Below are 18,168 nucleotides of genomic sequence, written 5' to 3' on the forward strand. Positions count from 1 at the left end.
TGAACTATACTTTTTCTTAGGTGTCTTCAAGTGTACGAATAAAATGATATTACGGTTTGCCTGTTAAAGAAAAAAAATCATGTTCAGCTGTGCTAGTCACACAATGACACCGTGGCTAGTGGACCGCCGCGCATGTTACCAACACCGCATAAGCAACCATAGCGCGGAAATGCAGTATGCCTCTCAGTATTAGCGTGCATTACGAACGCTCAGTTTGATTTCGCGGGCATTGAAAGCGGCGCGCAAGTGTGCAACGCTAGGCGCTAGGTGCAAACGTGCGAACCATGCAAACCAACGCTCGACTCGGCGCTGTTACTCGCCTTTTCTGTGCATTTCTTCGCCCGGTTTGCGTATGAAAATGTTGAGAGAAAAATGCTTTTTTTTGTGCATGTTTCGTACCTCTGTGGCGCGTTGAGCGTATTTTCCTTGCTTGCTTTGGATTACTTTGGATCTTTTGTTGGTTCGTTGGTTCCTTGTTTTGGTCTCCGCTTTCACCGCTGCTGCTCGCTGGCGCTGTAGTTCTTACAAGTTTTTGCTGTTTTGTTCGTTTCATTTTCCTCGTCTCTTCAGCGCTTTAGCGCTGTGCGGCTGTGCCGTCCAAGTCCGCTTTTCCCCTCGCCGTGTAATCAGCTTCTCCGGTTCACACAGCCACGTCCGCCGTATCACACATATCTTCCCATGTGCAACGACCAAGTTGTTGGAGGCAGACTGATATCGAGGCGAGATGCGCAGTCTCCAAGAAGGACCATAGAAGACTCCGTTCGTTGTGCGCTACTTCTACCGAGGCTTGGTTGGCTTGTCGGATCCCTGTGACAACTACCGCGAAGGAATGGAAGCCACGCGCAAGAGTTACCTCGGCCTGGACTTCAGTACACAGCAGCTGAAGGGCCTCGCTATCGATGACAAGCTCCAAGTGTTGTGCGAAGCAGCCGTTCAGTTTGACAATGACCTCCCCGAATACCGCACACAGAACGGCGTTAACAAGAACCGCGACAGCCTGACAGTCACGGCGCCCGCAATCATGTGGGTGAAAGCGCTCGACATGTTGCTCGAGCGCCTCAAGGTAGCGGGCCTTGACTTGTCATCCGTAGCGGCCATCTCTGGGAGTGGTCAGCAGCACGGGAGCGTCTACTGGAAGAAGGGTGCCGCCGACCTGCTTCGAGATCTGGACGCGTCGAAGTTCCTTCACGATCAGCTCCAGGGCGCATTCAGCGTTCGCGACTCCCCAGTCTGGATGGACTCGAGCACAGAGTCCCAGTGCCGCAACCTCGAAGCAGCCGTCGGCGGCGCCCAGAACCTTGCGGACATCACTGGCTCGCGAGGATTCGAGCGGTTCACGGGCAATCAAATTGCCAAAATCTGGCAGACGAAACGCGACGCGTACGCAAATACCGAGCGCATCTCCCTGGTGAGCAGTTTCGGAGCTACGCTGTTCCTAGGCCGCTACGCGCCGATTGACTTTAGTGATGGATCCGGCATGAACCTACTGAATATACGCACGCACCGTTGGGAACGTGCATGCCTCGATGCCTGCGCGCCTGATTTAGAAGCCAAGTTAGGCGAGCCCGTAGCGTCTCATGAGGTGCTCGGTACTGTCTCACCGTACTTCGTGGACCGCTACGGGTTTTCGGCAGACTGCTTGGTCGTCGCATTTACGGGCGACAACCCGGCGTCGTTGGCTGGCCTCCGTCTCCGCGGCGGTGACCTTCTTGTCAGCCTTGGCACTAGCGACACTGTGCTGATGTGGCTTAATGAAGCGAAGCCTGCACTTGAAGGTCATGTTATGGTGAACCCAGTATCGAGTGACGCCTTCATGGGCATGTTGTGCTACAAAAATGGTTCTTTGACTCGGCAGAGAGTGAGAGACCAGTGTGCTGGAGGATCCTGGGACATATTCGCGTCACTCATAGACAGCACACCTCGCGGTAACTTTGGAAACATTGGCATGTACTTTGACCTGAGGGAGATCCTTCCTCCTGTTATTGGCGACTTCAAGTTCAACAAAAGCAATGAGAGGGTGGCAAAGTTTTCCCAAGAAGTTGAAGCAAGAGCTGTGGTAGAGGGACAGTTTCTTGCCAAACGCGTGCATGCCGAACGACTTGGTTTCACTACTGGTGGCAGGGTGCTCGCAACTGGTGGTGCCTCCAAAAATCCTGGCATTGTCCAAGTCTTGGCTGACGTGTTTGGGGCATCAGTATACACTTTAGACAAAGCTTCTGCAAATGCAGCATGTCTTGGTGCTGCCTACCTAGCCCTCTTTGGTGCGTGCAAAAAAGGTGAAGCTCAGCTGTCATTTGATAATGTCATCAGTGAACCTGAGTCATTCCGTTTGGTAGCTAAGCCAAGTGCCGATGCAGCTTCAGTCTATGGCCCTATGGCAGAACGCTATCGGACACTTGAGCAAAGGGTAGTATTGCAGCAGGTGCAAAGCACTTCATAATTCCCGCGCAGTGCCTTGATATTTACCTTTTTTTTAGTTGTTGGTGACTGGGTCCAGGTATACAGTTGGTGTTATGCATGCTTTGGCACGGGTAATTAATGTAGCATAGCTACATGGCTGAAGTTGCTGCGCAGAAGATGCAAGATGGATGAAAAAATTCACGGCCTTATGTCTCATATCATCTTTCCTGTTTCTTTTGTGCTGTAGCATTACTACAAGTATATAGACTGACGTATCACATGCGCTAGTACTGCAAAAGTACGCCTTGAGCCAGCAAATGCTCTTTTAACCACTGCCAGGGTAATATTTATTTCTTGACGTTTTTTTATTCTTAGCAAAGCTGTGCTTGCTGTATGCAGTGTTCACATCGAAGACAATTTACTGGGCTATGGTGCAACAGAGCTTGCCTATATTTTCTTTGTCTGTTATTCCTTTTGCCTTTGCAAATCACCTGTGATATTTAATATTTGTTTCCGAGACATTTATACAGTCTCATTTGACAACGCACTGGCTGATATGTGCTCTTGCCGCTGACCAATAAAACACATTTAAAATTTTTTACTACTTTACTGCTGTATCAGTTTAATTAAACTGTGCACGAGTGCTGGCAAACATGCATTAGCCATGTGAGCGGCTCGGTGCCCCAGATCCACTTTCTGCATGAACACATTATTCGTCAGGTATCAATCTTTGTAAGCGGTCTCTCCAGCGTCCTTCATCTCCTTTGAAAAAGGGTGAAGTCTTTGCAAATGAAATTGTTGAAATTCATTCTTTTAAAATGTACATAGTCTTAATTTGACCTTAAGAGATGCTTAGCTATGCACCAACATGCTACTCAGTAGTGCATCTAGGATTGTCAAGCTTCACATACATCATGGTGAAAGAATGAAGGCTCTGTGCAAGTTACAATTAACAAATTAAGGTAGAAACTACATTGCGTCGTTATGATATTCAACAGTTTGGGCCTTTTGTGCAATAGTCAGTTTAGTTTACATATTGTGAGCTTGTAGGTGCAGAGGTTCATGTCTAATCATTCTTGTTATCGCATCACTTTAGTCCCTGTCTCAACATGCCTGTGTCTTTATTATGGCCTTTCATTTTGTTGAAGACACACTAAGAACTAAATTGAAATTGGCCCGTTTCGATTAATTACTGTGTTTTAACAACCAAGACACTACTTTTACTAAAAACAGAGTGGAAAGGCAAAAAAAAAATGAAATATAGATGTTGCCATTAATGGCCAATTTTGCTAGTAAGCCGCTGTGCATCAGGACAGTTTTTGGAGCATGGATCCTGGAGTCCGGGTTGCACCATCGTTCACTTCAAAATAGTTGTCATGGAGCTCTTTTAGGTCTTGATATTACAAGTTGTAATCAAGTGGCGGGAAAAAAATGTTCCATGTTTAAATTCATTTTTCTCAGCAGCAAGAAGATCTTTCGCTGCCGGAAAAGCATCAGTCTTCTCGGAAAGAAGCATGGAATCGATTTTTACTGAGAACAGAAATTGAATGGAGTTGCCCTTAATGTCCCTTGAATTGCTTAAGCATATGCCACTTTCTGCATTGTAATATTCAAGTTTTGTACATGGGGTTCAAGCTTTGTTCTACCGCAATCAAAAGTTTATATGATATGTGTTCTCAGAAAAAAGTTTGTTCTAGTTAACGCAGATAGGCGAGCTAGTTGGTGACTAGAACTGAAATGCAAACTGTAACTGTGCAAACAAGCAGGGGCACAGGAAAGAAGACACAGTTTTCTTTCCTGCATCCCTGATTGTTACCAGTGGATAGAACATGCACATCCCCTCATACCTTGACACATTTCAGGCAACTGAATGAAGTGACTGGACCAAAATAAATTTTCTCCTGCACACTCAGTGTGGCGTAAACTTTTGATTGCGATGGTACCTGAGCCATACTGGTGTGTGCAACCACAGGCAGATGAGTGAAAGATTGTAAGCTGTATTTCAGATTGCTTGATAATGAAAGCGAGGTGGAGGATGCTGCCACAAAGAAATACCTTTATTGCGCATTCCACCTCGAATATAACGAGAGATTTGAGTGCTTCACTACACTTGCATCAACATAAAATAATGTCATACCTGACTATCTAAGACAAATTGGCACTAGGGGTGGTATTCTGTGGGTGTCGCCTTTTTTTTACATGTTTACTTCAGTCCACACCTATTGACTCAACTCTCAGGAGACATGGGCTCGAGCCAAGCGGTGTAGGCCTCGGTAGACATGTCTAGAAAGTGACACCCGCAGAATACCACCCCCGATGAACACTTGTGCGGGGATATATCTATTTGACTTTGCCATTAAGTTAGGGCATCATGTAATGGTTGACAGCTTGTGCACTGTGTGCTTGTAAACAGTGAGGTAAACTGTTCTTGAAAACTGTTGCTTCTGATATGAGGACTGTCGTTTCTACATGGTGCGCTAAGTGCACAGATAGTAACTTATTTCAGGATGGAACTACTGTGACAAGCCTGGCTGATTTATCAGTCATAGAAAAGAGCTAAGTGAGCTATTCTGCTGTGATGTGAGAAGCATCGCTTATCCATCTTGCTTTACGACTAGCAGTGTTGAAGGATTGTATTGCCCATAAGAGTTGCTGCACCTCTGGCTGGATGAAGGAAAAGTCTAATGCTGCTACAACTACCTAAAATTAAATGAATTTTTAAAATTTGCAGTTGTAGTAGTTGTAGTTGCAGTCAACAAAAAGCAGTCTGGTCAAATTCATTCATTGAAGTCACAGCTGTACGCATGCATGTTGCATGTGAAAAATGGTCACACAGTATCTTCAGTGCAAAACACGTTCTGCCACCTACTTGGCTCTTCAGAGCCCTCACAACATAAATGCCTCAGCACTCAAACCAGTGCTACAAGTACAACTGCACTACCACTTCTACATCCTCTGGAAACCTCCCTGGAATACCCACACAGTTTCCCAGTGCCAGAAGTACCCCTCTAAAGCACACCCTATCTGGTGCTGCCATCAGGGGGAACCTCAAATCATATCCCTCCTTTTGAAAAACCCCAAATCTTCAGATCTGGGGATCTTAACAAAATCCCCAGTGCCTTCAGAGGAGGTTTGCCCCACCCTACCAGCAGTGTCAAAATCCTTTTGTGTTTTTGATCGAGCTTATCCATGCTGTGGTGGTTTGTTGGCACTACATGAGCCACTGTGCACAGGCAGGGCTGCGTTTTTTTGAGTGCAGAGATGATCTGTATGCCTTCATGTATGCTTTGGAGGAGGGTATTTAATATTGCAATAAAGTTCTCTCCCTTTTTAACTGCTGTTAAGAAATGGGCATGCCAGGACGCTGTCTGAAGCTGTAGAAACACAAACGTTAAGTGTTATAAGTACATTTTGGCTTGCTGGAAGCAACCGAGCTCTGCAAGGACATTTGCATTTGATTGGCTCTGTCCAGTGGCTTGGGGACAAGTCTTTCTATGCACTTGGTAAAGAAGGGGTGGAGCTGAAATGTTTCTCTTAATGAGGGGCCTGAAGTGAAAAAAAAAGAAGTGTATTTTAGTTGTAACATCAATGACCTATCACCCGAGGTATCTTATTTACACCACCATCCAGGTAAACTTAACTTTAATGACAAAGTACTCGGGGTGAGGAACCGGTTTGCAAATGCTCTTTAAAAGAACTGAAAGTCTTTCGGGATATGCACATTCAGGGCATTTATATGCATCTAAATCTTAAAACTGAACAATGGTGCTAATTTTTCTTATATCATAGAACCTGAGTTGTGCAGGAATCGCTGTGCCTCAGATTGCACTTCACACGCAATATGACTCTGAGCATTTTTTTGCTTCATGCGACTTGCAGGTATAAAGTAATTTTTTCATAATTTAGTGTGCAAATTCTTAGCAAAAGCAATAGCCAAAATAATGAGTTCTCCCCTCAAAACCATGAAAAAAACAGGCATTTTGCTTATGCAAAATGTCTGACTGCACAGAAACGTATTGTTAATCATTAATCTCTTGCAAAGCTTCTTGCAGCGTGTTGTTGCATTGTTATTGTTATTACTATTATTTACTATTAGTAATATTTTTATCATACTATATCTCAGATAAACTCATGACCAACTTCAAGCCCAGATTTTTCAATAAAAAGAAGAGGAAAGCAGGCAATACTTGCTTACGTCGAACTTTTCACAGCGTTCAGACCCCATGATGTTGTTAATGACCAGCAAATAAGTCAGCATAATTTGTTAGCTCAGTGAAAGTTTTCTTTCTCCATAGGTCATTCCTTTTGACGACACCTTGGTCTCTCATGCCCGGAACAAATGAGACATTGGTACTGCATGTCGTTAACCCACCTAGGGATGGCCATGCCACTGTGAGCCTCAAAGCAGCACCTAATGTTGTCTTGTCTGATGTTTCTATAAAAACTGCTGGCGGTAAGTAATCAAACACTTTGATATTTTATACATATTTCTTGAAACTGGCATCAGAAGCATAGATAAGGAGGAGGGGAAACTCACTCATAATTTTCATGACCAACACGACAGTAATCATCATGCTGCTTTTGTTGCTTCAGCAGCATCTTTCGCAAAATTATTTATGAAAAAAGGATTTACCGTATTTTCCGGTGTATAAGACGCACCCGCCATATATGCAGGCTGTCATTGAAAAAGTTGGTATATAAGACGCACACATGTATAAGACGCACCCCAATTTACCCAGTTAGGCTAGTGAGGCTTAATTAAACACTCTTGCGCGACCATCGCGAAATTCACTGTACCTGTGAGAAATTCTTAAGCAACGCTAAGTGATCGAAAAAGGCAACACTCTCGTCATACCCGGCCACATTTTAGAGAAAAGAAAGAAAAAACGAAAGAACTCTCCCATATGTCCATAACAACATTTTATTTCTACTTAAAACCTTCAAAGTCTTCATCATCGAATGCGCTCAAAAAGTTCGCCCATTTCTGGAGGCAACGTGGCTGACACATTCTCTTCGCACTACGTATCTACTACGTACACAGAGCAACACAAAGTTGCAAAGGGTGGCTAGAAAAGAACGCCGGCTTGTCTCGTCCTGACAATGGCGAGAAGCGCGATTGTCGCCATCTTTTCGGCATTTCACCTTACTTTTGCTTGGGGCCTCCGAAACGGTCGCGTGTTTGTGATCCCGGAAGGCTTCATCCCCACCGTTTCATAATAAAGTTCACCTGAAAAACGTTGCACACGGTGGTCCCCTTATTGAAGTATTAACAGTGTTACAACCACGTCATTGGTAGGGATATTTTTTCGGTGAAAAAAGCTTGAACATGAACCTGTGTAAATTCTGAACTCCCCCCCCCCCCCCCAAAAAAAAAAGAACACGAAAAATTCACGTATAAGACGCTCCCTTGTATAGGACGCATCAGCAAGATTATTGAAAAAAAGCCGCGTCTTATACACCGGAAAGTACGGTAGTATGAAGTAAGAGCATGTCAGTTGCTGTTCTTCTACTAAGGCCTTCAGTGCTTGCATCTGTACTTGAATGTCATTTGGTAGAGCTGCTTTCACCTACTCTAGCGTTTAAAGTATCGTCTGAAATCATTCATATTTCACCTGAGTTTACGAGTTAGTATGTTAAACAAGAGGTGAGAAAATGTTCTAGATTATTGCAATAGAAATAAGTTTGTAGCTATGCTACAAAAGAGTGCAACATCAGGTACCTAATACAGATGTTTATCTTAACATAATTTTTTTGTCTCTTTTCAAGCAGTGGCAGTTACTATTTCTATTGGTAATAGATGAAGTGGTTTGGTTGTTGTTCATGTAAATTTGTTTCTTGTATATCATTTGGCGGCTATGTATTATTCAGGATTGCACTTGCAAGTCTGCTGCTAATGCTTCTTTCATAAAGGCACAAGTGACACTGCACTTTTTTCTTGCTTGCCAGCTTTCTGAGAATCATGTGCAACTAGGGCAATTGTACCTTTGACATTTGTCAACTGAAGCTTGCACTTTGTGTGTAACAAATTTGCGACATTCAATTGGAAGAGGGCATGGGTACATATATTTTGTTTCCTCATAAATATACTCTTCCAAGTGAACTTATCATCTGGAAGTGCATATTAAACTTTTGATTACACTGTGTGGTATGCTAATGAGTTTAACGAAATTGAATAAAACTATAGTGCTGCATTTACATTGTACCTACATATGAGATTATTAAATTTTTCACGATAAGGCATTAAAATGAGAGAAAAGAAACAACACATAGGATGCACACAAAGGCATGTTCTCACATTCATTCTTTATTTTTTGCTGTTTAATTCTGGCACCTTTTTGTAAGAAAATATTGAAAACAACGTGCCCAACACTATGTGTTATGCAATACATATCAGAGATGTGTATCTGGCGACCAGGGTTCAAAAACCACAGTAATGCATTTTCTTGCAGGTTTACCAGATGTAATGGTGCTGTCTGTTCCTGACAGCCTGCCTTTGAATGCCACGCTTGAGATTTCAGGGAAATTTGGTAGTTACACTTTTGAGAAGACAGTGCCTGCTCTCACCAAGGAAAGTGATAAAAGACTCGTACTTATCATCCAGACGGATAAGCCTGTCTACAGGCCAGGCCAGTTGGGTGAGTTGTTAACAACAAAGCTTGAAGTTTTTGCCAGAGTGTAACCAAAATCCAAGCATTCTCACAAACTGAGCCTCTTGTTTGCAGTTCAATTTCGCATCCTTGCAGTTGACTTCAGAAGGCTTCCATTTGCAGAACACGTAAGCAGTTCACAGTTACCATAAATTCCAGAAAATTTGGTACGGGATGTGAAGAGTATGATAAGTTGCCTTTTTTTTGCGCTCATTTTCATGTCACTAGGTAGGAGAGGTCTGGATTGAAAACCCAATGCACTTCAAAATCACCCAATGGAAGAATGTATCTTTCTCCACAGGTATGTGTACGAGCATTCACAGTGTGACTTTTAATCGACCTCTGAGTAATTTGCTTGTTTTATGCAACTTTTGCTGCACCAGATTATTCCATAATACTGTGAATGCATTTGCAGTGACAATTTCATATTCGCACATTTTTTGGTGTGTGTTGCTGGAAACATTGTAGTTTTATGTGTTGGCAAATATGGAGCAAAGATAATCTGTATAACGTTCTTGCTTCAACCATGTCTACACCAGGTGAAGCTGCCACGATGTCCCATGTGCCTGAAATTGGCCATGAAAATGGTGTGCTGAAACATGTGTTCTCCTCACATTAAGGGGGGACGAGGGTCTTAAAACTAACTTTTTTATTTATGGCTAGAATCTCATGAAATTTTGCACACAGATGTGTTTTTCTCTTCTGATTCCAAATATGTAGTCATAATTGAGCTGGTGGTCTTATTTCTTACAAAGTCTAGAATGTAATTAGGTAATTTCTTACGCAGCTTTAATGAACTTTCTCATTGCATTTTGTTGCTTTTATTTACATGAATTGATAGCCAGAGAGTTCCCATACCCGATGACATTCTTCGTTTTTCTCTAAAGGCATTTCATCCTGATGTACTATGTTGAGAGTAAAAGGTTGCAGTATTTTACACTGCAATTCGTTAAGCTAATGGTAAATTGCTATTTATATGTGGCCTAAACAAAAAAGTAAGAATGTCATCGGGTATGGGAATTTTCTGGCTATCAATTCATGTAATTAAAAGCAACAAAATGCAATGAGAAAGTTAATTAAAGCTGCATAAGAAATTACCTAATTGCACTCTAGAATTTAAGATAACTTTCGATCTAAGACCACCAGCTCAATTATGACTACATTTTTGAAATCAGAAGAGAAAAACACATCTGTGTGCAAAATTTCATCAGATTCTAGCCACAAATAAAAAGGTCAGTTTTAAGACCCTCGTCCCCCCTTAAATGTAACAATCTTTGGCATGAAGTTTTCAACTGGCTAGCTTCCGTAAAGGAGCCAACTTTCTGTTGTTGCTGGTTGGTGAAAGAGCACATGCATGTGTGCTAATGTCCTCAGGTATTGTCCAGCTGGAACTGGAGCTCTCTCGTGAGCCCCAGTTGGGCCAATGGACAATCTGCGGACAGATATTGGACCGTCTGACTTGCCAGGCATTTCAAGTGGACGACTACGGTGTGTCCTCTTTCTTCCTCGTATGCATGGCCTGTGGTTGGCATGAACTTTCAGTGTATTGGAAATACAAGCTGCATGACACCACCATAAAGGCGTGTATGGATTTTTAATTTATATTCCAACCGTATTTTATGTTGTTTTTTGTTGTTATTTGGCATTGTTGCTATATGGTAAGCCACAAAACTGTAAATTTAATCATAACTATAAATAGCGTAAGGCTACTGCACACTTCATTTTGCGTAATGAGAACTGTCAGAAATTGTTTTACCTCTTGCATTACCACAGTATTGCCCCGATTTGCTGTTCATCTTACCGCACCACCGTACATTTCTCCTGAGGAATCTAGTACCACATGGAAAATATGTGCAAGGTACGTTTCTCTGCTCTTTTTGTATTGCTGTTTTCGCTTGCATCAGAGTTCACTTTTGATGATGATATTTGCATTGTTTTCTTCAGCTACCTGTACGATAAACCTGTACGAGGTGAGCTCAGGGCACAGCTCACTTATAAACGCTTCCCCTGGACTTCTGAGCTGACAAAAGTTCTTCCAAGCATTGATATCGACACACCGGTAGGTGCTTCCTTGTCATGCATTTAATGCTTACAAGGCATTTATCATTCATTATTACTGTGCTATGCTAGGATATGTTTGACAGGAGTGGATGTGTAGAATGTAAAGCATGACATGAAATTCGAGTATACATAACCATAAAGGCTTGTAATATGGGTTTTTTTATGAACACGAGTAATTTGTGTCCTATATTTGAAGTCAAGGCTGAGGGAACTTTACATGAAAGTAATCTAGTAACTACTTTCCTTCCAGGCACTTTTTTCAACCTTATATTGATTTTTTTCCTGAGTCTATGGCCCATTTTTACGAAATTCTTTAAATCACTTTGATGGGACTGGCAGATCAAATTAAACACAATGCAAACAGTAGATGCTAATGCAGTTTTATAAATGTAGCATGACCTGCTGTTGCAGTGTAGCTGCTTGAAAATTTGTCAAAAAACCTAGTCCTGATGCAGAGGTTATTAGTTAGCTAATATTAAATATTCACTTGGTGTAAAGTTACCACCAGTTGGTATGATCTTTTCAGCTTAAGGACACAAGCGCAATGTCTTGAAACTTTTGCTATTACATTTTATATGCTCTCTTTCCTGTTAAGTGTAGATCAGAGGTTGCCATGAGTTTGAGGTCAATGGGAGTCGTCTGCTCTTTGCCAATAGAGATATCAATCGTCGTCCCCTCCTTCTTACAGCCGAAGTTACAGATAGCGCTACTGGTGAGTGCATATTATCATATAAGCACAGCTTGATTTTATCAGCAACTGCTTGCTTATAATGTCTAATAAGGACGCACACCGTGAAAAGCCTGCTGATCACAAATATGTAACATCCATGCAGGAATAAATTTCCTCTTTTGAATATTTGCACAAGTGTTTATAAGTCCCTTCTTCCCTGTGCCCGGAAACTTTCATAGTCACTATGTAGTCACATTGTCAGTTATTTGTGATGCTGGAAGAGATAATGAGTGAAGGAAGTATCGATTATCATTGTGGATATTCATTGATAGTTACACTGGCTGGCATATCAGTAAACAGGTGGGCATTTAAGTGTGTGAATTAAAAATATAAATGTTGCTCTGCTGCTCAGATTTATGGTACGCTTTTAAATTTAACTACAAATGCTAAGCTTGTGTGCATGCCGTACATGAATGAGAGAGAATTTAGGACCTTTGACGTGTAAGCTTCGCTAGGGCTTGAGCTCCAGAAATGCAAATGCGTCAATTTTTACTTGCGAAAGGTAGCGGATCGCTCTAGTTGGTGCAGTTTTGACATTTTTCAAAGTGCTAAAACAACATGGACGCAGAGAGAACAGACAGGGACGAGCGCTTGGACGCAGAGAGAACAGACAGGGACGAACGCTCGTCCCTGTCTGTTCTCTCTGCGTCCATGTTGTTCTAGCGCTTCGAAAAATGTCATTACTTACGAAAGCAACGTTCTGTTCTGGGTCGTTTGTGCGTGACGTCCAAAGACCTCCCTGATAACTCGTCATTCTTTTTTTTTTTTTGTAGGAGAAACAGTACGCATCAACGCTACAAAAGAGTTCGTCTGGTCACCATTCACACTGGAATTTGTCACGAAACGCTCGGTACCCAGTTTCAAGCCAGGCCTAGTCTACAGGGGACAGGTGAGATTGGTTGCTTCACAAGGTTTCTTGAAACTTGTGTTTTAATCGGGCTCTGCGTGTACCCACAATTTCCCCACATTGAATGAAACTTTGTAGTGAGTGTTACATTTTCTGAATTTTGCAATGAAACTTGGAGCAAAAGTTAGCCTTGGAGTTGAACAAGCTTTCAATACAAATATGTGTGCCTATAAACCATCCGAGTAAGGTATATTATTGGTCTGTGTTATAGAAAAAAAATGATGTGCATACGCATTAATGTGGAACACCGTGAAACACAGAACAGTGCAACTTATTTATGATGTCACTGATGTTGACTGTTCTTCTATAGTTATAGAAGGAGCCAGTCACTGCTGAGTTAGATGGCACCAGCAAGTATACTACAACACTGCTTTTTTTTTTTTACGTAACATTTCACGAAGTCCTTTGCTTGCTTTAGGATATCAGTGCTTTACTTTGGTATCTACAGCGGCATAATTTCAGCAACAATTTCCAAGAGCAGTATAGAGGACCTTTTAAACTATGTAGGCATGCTGCATGGTTGTTTCACATGACAGTGCGCATACACAACATAGATTTAAGATTTGTCAATCATTGGGATAAGGTCTCTTCAGTTGTAGAAGTACTAATGGTTTACTGACACTAAAAATAAAAATGGAAGGAAACAATGGGTGCTGGTCCCGGCAGCTGCTGTCTACTGCCTTATAGGGGTCATGGCACCATTTTTCAGATTCAAGCTGTTTATTGCTTGTTGTTCACTATACATCTTGAAACAACTGTACAAAATGCGAGCTCATTTGGTGCAGCGTGTAATTTCTAATTGAATTTTTGGAAGTTCCACAGAACCGTGTGGCAATCAGGCAACACTGGCGTGCTCGCGGTTCATGATGACTTAAACTGACAGTCACGTGCTTGCTTGTGACAGAATGACTGAACTGCACATAGTGAGCATAGGGGAGTGAGCTGTTCATTGTTGAGGTTTGGGGTGTGGTGGGATGAAGGGGGGAAGTTGGAGGGGGGAAGTTGGAGAGGGAGAAAGGCAACAGAGGCCTGGGTCCTTCCCTTTTCTGTCTAGCTTCTGCCCGGTCTTGGCGACTTCTCCGCAGTGTGCCACAGCTGCACTCAGTTAGGTGCACACTCTGCTGTGCACTGACTGTGCGTGCGACAGTTTTGCAGCAGACAACGGCACTGTCGGTTTATGACTTCACTCAGGCTGCTTCAATATGGCCGTCGCTGCTGGGGGTAGGGGCTTAGAGCCAATAATTTTTAAATTACAATTTCTAGCTCAGATGCATGCGGATACCCCTACTTCTTTTTTAAGTACGCATAATAACATCATGGCTAGTAGTTGCAATGTAACAGCACAATTTGTTGGTAGACCATGCCATGACCCCGTGAGCACCCGAGCTGCAGTCGGCGGAAAGAAAAGGGACTGAGGAGAAGGCAAAATGTCATAATGTCATGTGTTTTATAGTCTAAAATTCTTTGTTGAGTGATGCTTGAAGTCTGCAAGAAACTGCACTTGCACATGTTGCAACTTTGCCGTGAACTCATTTGTCCATTCTTACAGTTATAACATAAAATAAGCAATATGTTCAAAGCGGTGCAATTTTTTTGTATCCAAAGGCTGAAAATTGACAGCTGCATTGTCTGTTTTCATCTTTGCCATCACATACTTCTTAATTACCATTGTGTATCCTTATTTTGCTTGCCACATTTGTAAATTCAGAAGCCTTTCTGTTGCAATACAGCGTAATAGCTTACTTTTTCAGCTACTGCTTCTTACTATTGCAGGTTCAGGCAAAAAACCCGGATGGCACAGCAGCCTCTGAAAAGCGAGTCCGCATCTGCTTTTCAGCGTCCTCGCTTCCAACGGTCCGGTGCAGCGCACGTAGGAAACCACAGTGCCAGCGTATGTCGTCCACTGACGATGTTGCTACGGGATGCAAAGACTATGAGACTGACACTTACGGACGTGTCCGCTTCTCTGTTCCTGGATTGCGTGGCACCTTGAACAGTCTTTCGCTTACAGTGGGTATCACCACATTATATGTGACCGTATATGATGCACTGATGATAATATAAGGGCAGGCTATTGACAGCATGTTCTTAACTTAACCTTGGTGTATCAGTGAGGCTGTATGTCATGTTCAGGTTGTACATTCTAGCACATGGAGACAACTGACGACAACAGTACTGAATTGTGCGCAAGTCGATTTCATGCTACAGTGAGGTACCCACCTCCTGAATGTTATTCATTTTTGATAGGTGCCTAAAGAACAAGAAAAGCAACAAGACTATGCTTCACTGACAGATTTTCTTGTGATACTATCACTGGGTGACTGTGTTAAGTATAATAGCATTTAAAAGAGATCCTAAAGGACAACAAAACAGAAATGACCCTGGAAATTTCTGCACTCATTCCTGTTAAGGTGTGATTACCAAACATAAAAATGAAACAGAAAAAATTATTTTCTGTCCTTTCAAGCATAACTGTCTCCTGCAGTGTGCTTCACAAAAAATAAAAAGCAGGGATATATAAAGAAAAGAGCTGTTAATTTTTTTTATATTTTGAACATGCATTGAAAAGTGTAATTAGGACCTTATAGTTACTATATGCTAAAAGTTAGTTGCAGCCTGGTCTGCATGTTTCTAGCATGATATATGGGGCCCAGGAGAGATGGCATGATAAACTAAGAAACATTTAGACAGATACCAGCATCAGTCTTATCTGCTTTTCATTCTTTTCTATGCCTGTGGTTCTCAGTGTGCTGCTTTACTATTATCTGTACTTGCTTTCTTGAGTACAGTGAAAAAATATAGCATTAATTGCATTATGTTCCAATGTAAACTCCAGAACTTTTGGTCATGTTCAGATTATTTTTTTGTTGTTGCATTTAGGCCACAGCTGATGGGGGCGTATGGAACGATCCTGTCTCCAGAATTCATCTTCGAGCGTGGACCTCTATGTCGGGACGCTATGTGCACATATCTGTTCCTTCAAACAAACTGCTTTGTGGAAAAAATACTCCCATTTCATTCTACCACACGAAGCTGAGAAACCATCCTCAGGGAGTCGCCTTTCATTATCAGGTGAGTGGTGCTTTTGACATTGATAGATCATCTTTTGCCACCCTGCAGCCAACAGGATGTGGTGCACATGTGCGTGCGATACGAACTTTGAATGCATACCAGTCACATGTCACATCATGTAGTCACTTGATGCAGTGATCCAATATCAACATACAAAATTTCGTGCTGCTTGATCAAATTGTTATTTTTAATATGGGCTTGTAGTATTCCATTTGATATCAGCAATATATATTGTTTTGTGTACACAAAACTTTTCGGGGCTTTTTTTTAGACTTTACACATTAAATGAAATTTATGATAAGTGAATGAGTGTGTGTTAGCAAGTACACCGTCACTTAATTCTTTTTTTTCACTGTTCTCTTTCTTGATTTGGGCTTTGCAAGGTTCTGTCTGGACATCACATTGTGGACAAAGGGACTTTGTCACCAAGGCGTTCTTGGGACGACGTGACCGACCGGATTCCCCTCGACTCTTCATCAAGCAGCATGAGAGTCTCTGGATACTCTGTGTCTGAGTTCAACCTAACAGTGAGCCGTAGCTGGGGCCTGTCAACCACTGCACACCTGCTGCTCTACTATGCACATCCCAATGGAGAAATAATCGCCGACTCGATTCCCCTGGACTTTGAGCCATGTGGCTCAAATGAGGTTTGAAATGCAGATGCTCGCAGATATAGAAATGGTTTGCCATATTTCTGATGTGATTCTGATGCGTTCAGCAGAATCGTAATGCAAAATTATGGCACTGTTTTGAAAGGCAATGTCTGCAAGACTATTTGGATGTCTGGCTGCTCTCTACTCATAGTCAGAAATACTAGGTTATATTGCGGCGATTATTTGTGGTGTTAGTTTTTTCATTCTTCACAGCTGCCGGCACGCCACTTTATTGCTTTGTTTGTGATGCAAGATGCGCCTAGATTTATCTCGATTGATCGCATCCAGGCGGAGCCGATTCTATGTTGTTCCAGAGTGTTCTGGTAACTTTCTAAGCTTTATCTCGAAAGTTCGCTATCAGCTTTAAAAAGAGCACGGCCGAGAGCAGCGGGCATTCTGTTCGACGACCGCCAAGCACGCTTGTTGCTACGCCGCCGCCGAGTGATTAAGTTCTTTGCAGGTGCAAGTCAGCCAAATAAAGAGTTTCGTTTAGGAGCGTTTCTCATTGTTTTCCTGTTCGCTGGACTGCAGTCACAACTACGTGACAATATATTTGAATGGACCCTAGATTATTTCAGCTTTCAGGATTATCTTCAGCAAGGAAAAATAATGCTAGATGAGTTATGTGGTGTCGACAGCTTGCTCATGCACCCACAAGCTTTTTTGACACATGCAACCTGTACAGAAGACTGGGTAAAGTAGTACTTTTTTAATGCAACTAAATCTTTTTGTAACTCCACATGGAGTGAAACTCACTAATAGTGGAAGAAACCCTTCATTGCGATAACTGCATTCTGTTGCTGAAATTCTGTTCTCACAAGTACTTACTCTCGAAAACTCCCTCCAGAACAAATATCAGTGGTCTTAGCAGTGCTGTTTATACCAGAAATGCACCCTTTTCATGTGTTTGTTAGCTTATGAGCTGCCTAAAAATGTCCTAGTGCTGGAGCATTCATGTTGTATGCAGGAGGTGCTGGGTTTGAATCCCAGCCAAGCTTGCAGTTTTGTTCTCGATGTGTGAGGAGGCAGCTGGTACGACTGATTCAAACCACTTTAGCAGACATTGCTATTTCTGAGCGGTTTTCCATGCTGGAAATTTGTGGAAAGCCAAAAAGTTTGGAAGTCTTTCTTCCGAAGTCTTGAAGGACCTTTGTCTAATGATATGGTGTTCTTAAGTAACTCTGCCTAATGTAAAACTCCCAGTATAGTAAACACTTTTGCTTTGTTCTGACCATTTTACGATAAAAGGGGTCCATAGTATTTGAGAATGTAAGCTTAATGCCTTAAGCTTAATGCCTTGTTTTTCTTTATTTTCCACTGGAAGTTTTCTTTCCAACGTTTTTTCTTTTTTTTCATATTTGGGCACCAATTTTTGTTGCTTTTTATGCCCTTGTCATCACTCTAAGGTTGTAGTGGTCAAGGTGTTTGGATAATTCGTTTTTTTATTTTTTTTTTTGCAAAAAGCTGCTGTGTACATATTACTAAATGCGAATATTCATTTTCATGTAGGTGGCTCTGACTTTTGCCTCAAAGACCGCACAGCCTGGAACACCGGTGTCACTGAGCCTCTCTGCTGCTGCGGGTTCTATGTGTGGTACGTGGGCCCTGGACCAGGGCCTGGTGCAGAGCGTCCCAGATGCTGAGCTTACTGCAGACAAGGTACCACACATGTTTAGCAAGCAGCTGGTCATATTAACC

At 42.3% G+C, this 18,168-nt stretch overlaps 2 protein-coding genes across 2 annotated transcripts in view; both read left to right on the forward strand.

Moving 5' to 3' along the window:
* The window catches only part of LOC149342676 (pregnancy zone protein-like), a 47,643-nt gene that overhangs the window by 411 nt on the left and 29,064 nt on the right, over positions 1–18,168 (forward strand). Inside the window, exons 2-14 of the mRNA XM_089545145.1 lie at positions 6,696–6,853; positions 8,850–9,035; positions 9,123–9,175; positions 9,276–9,348; positions 10,422–10,535; positions 10,821–10,905; positions 10,992–11,106; positions 11,709–11,820; positions 12,612–12,727; positions 14,519–14,755; positions 15,626–15,817; positions 16,201–16,464; positions 17,980–18,129. Of these exons, the coding sequence (XP_089401271.1) occupies positions 6,696–6,853; positions 8,850–9,035; positions 9,123–9,175; positions 9,276–9,348; positions 10,422–10,535; positions 10,821–10,905; positions 10,992–11,106; positions 11,709–11,820; positions 12,612–12,727; positions 14,519–14,755; positions 15,626–15,817; positions 16,201–16,464; positions 17,980–18,129 (1,855 nt within the window). The remainder of the gene's footprint in view (positions 1–6,695; positions 6,854–8,849; positions 9,036–9,122; positions 9,176–9,275; positions 9,349–10,421; positions 10,536–10,820; positions 10,906–10,991; positions 11,107–11,708; positions 11,821–12,611; positions 12,728–14,518; positions 14,756–15,625; positions 15,818–16,200; positions 16,465–17,979; positions 18,130–18,168) is intronic.
* On the forward strand, positions 309–3,009 carry LOC149342677 (xylulose kinase). Its single transcript, XM_089545146.1, has one exon. The coding sequence runs from the start codon at positions 830–832 to the stop codon at positions 2,438–2,440; it is 1,611 nt and encodes a 536-aa protein (XP_089401272.1). The 5' UTR covers positions 309–829; the 3' UTR covers positions 2,441–3,009.

Source organism: Amblyomma mixtum, chromosome 5 (genome assembly GCF_055824585.1).
Source record: "Amblyomma mixtum isolate Tamu chromosome 5, ASM5582458v1, whole genome shotgun sequence".
In the NCBI taxonomy this organism is placed as follows: Eukaryota; Metazoa; Arthropoda; class Arachnida; order Ixodida; family Ixodidae; genus Amblyomma; species Amblyomma mixtum.

Coding starts and splice junctions, on each gene's coding strand:
- LOC149342677 (XM_089545146.1), top strand. CDS start 830: ATGGAAGCCACGCGCAAGAGTTACCTCGGCCTGGACTTCAGTACACAG.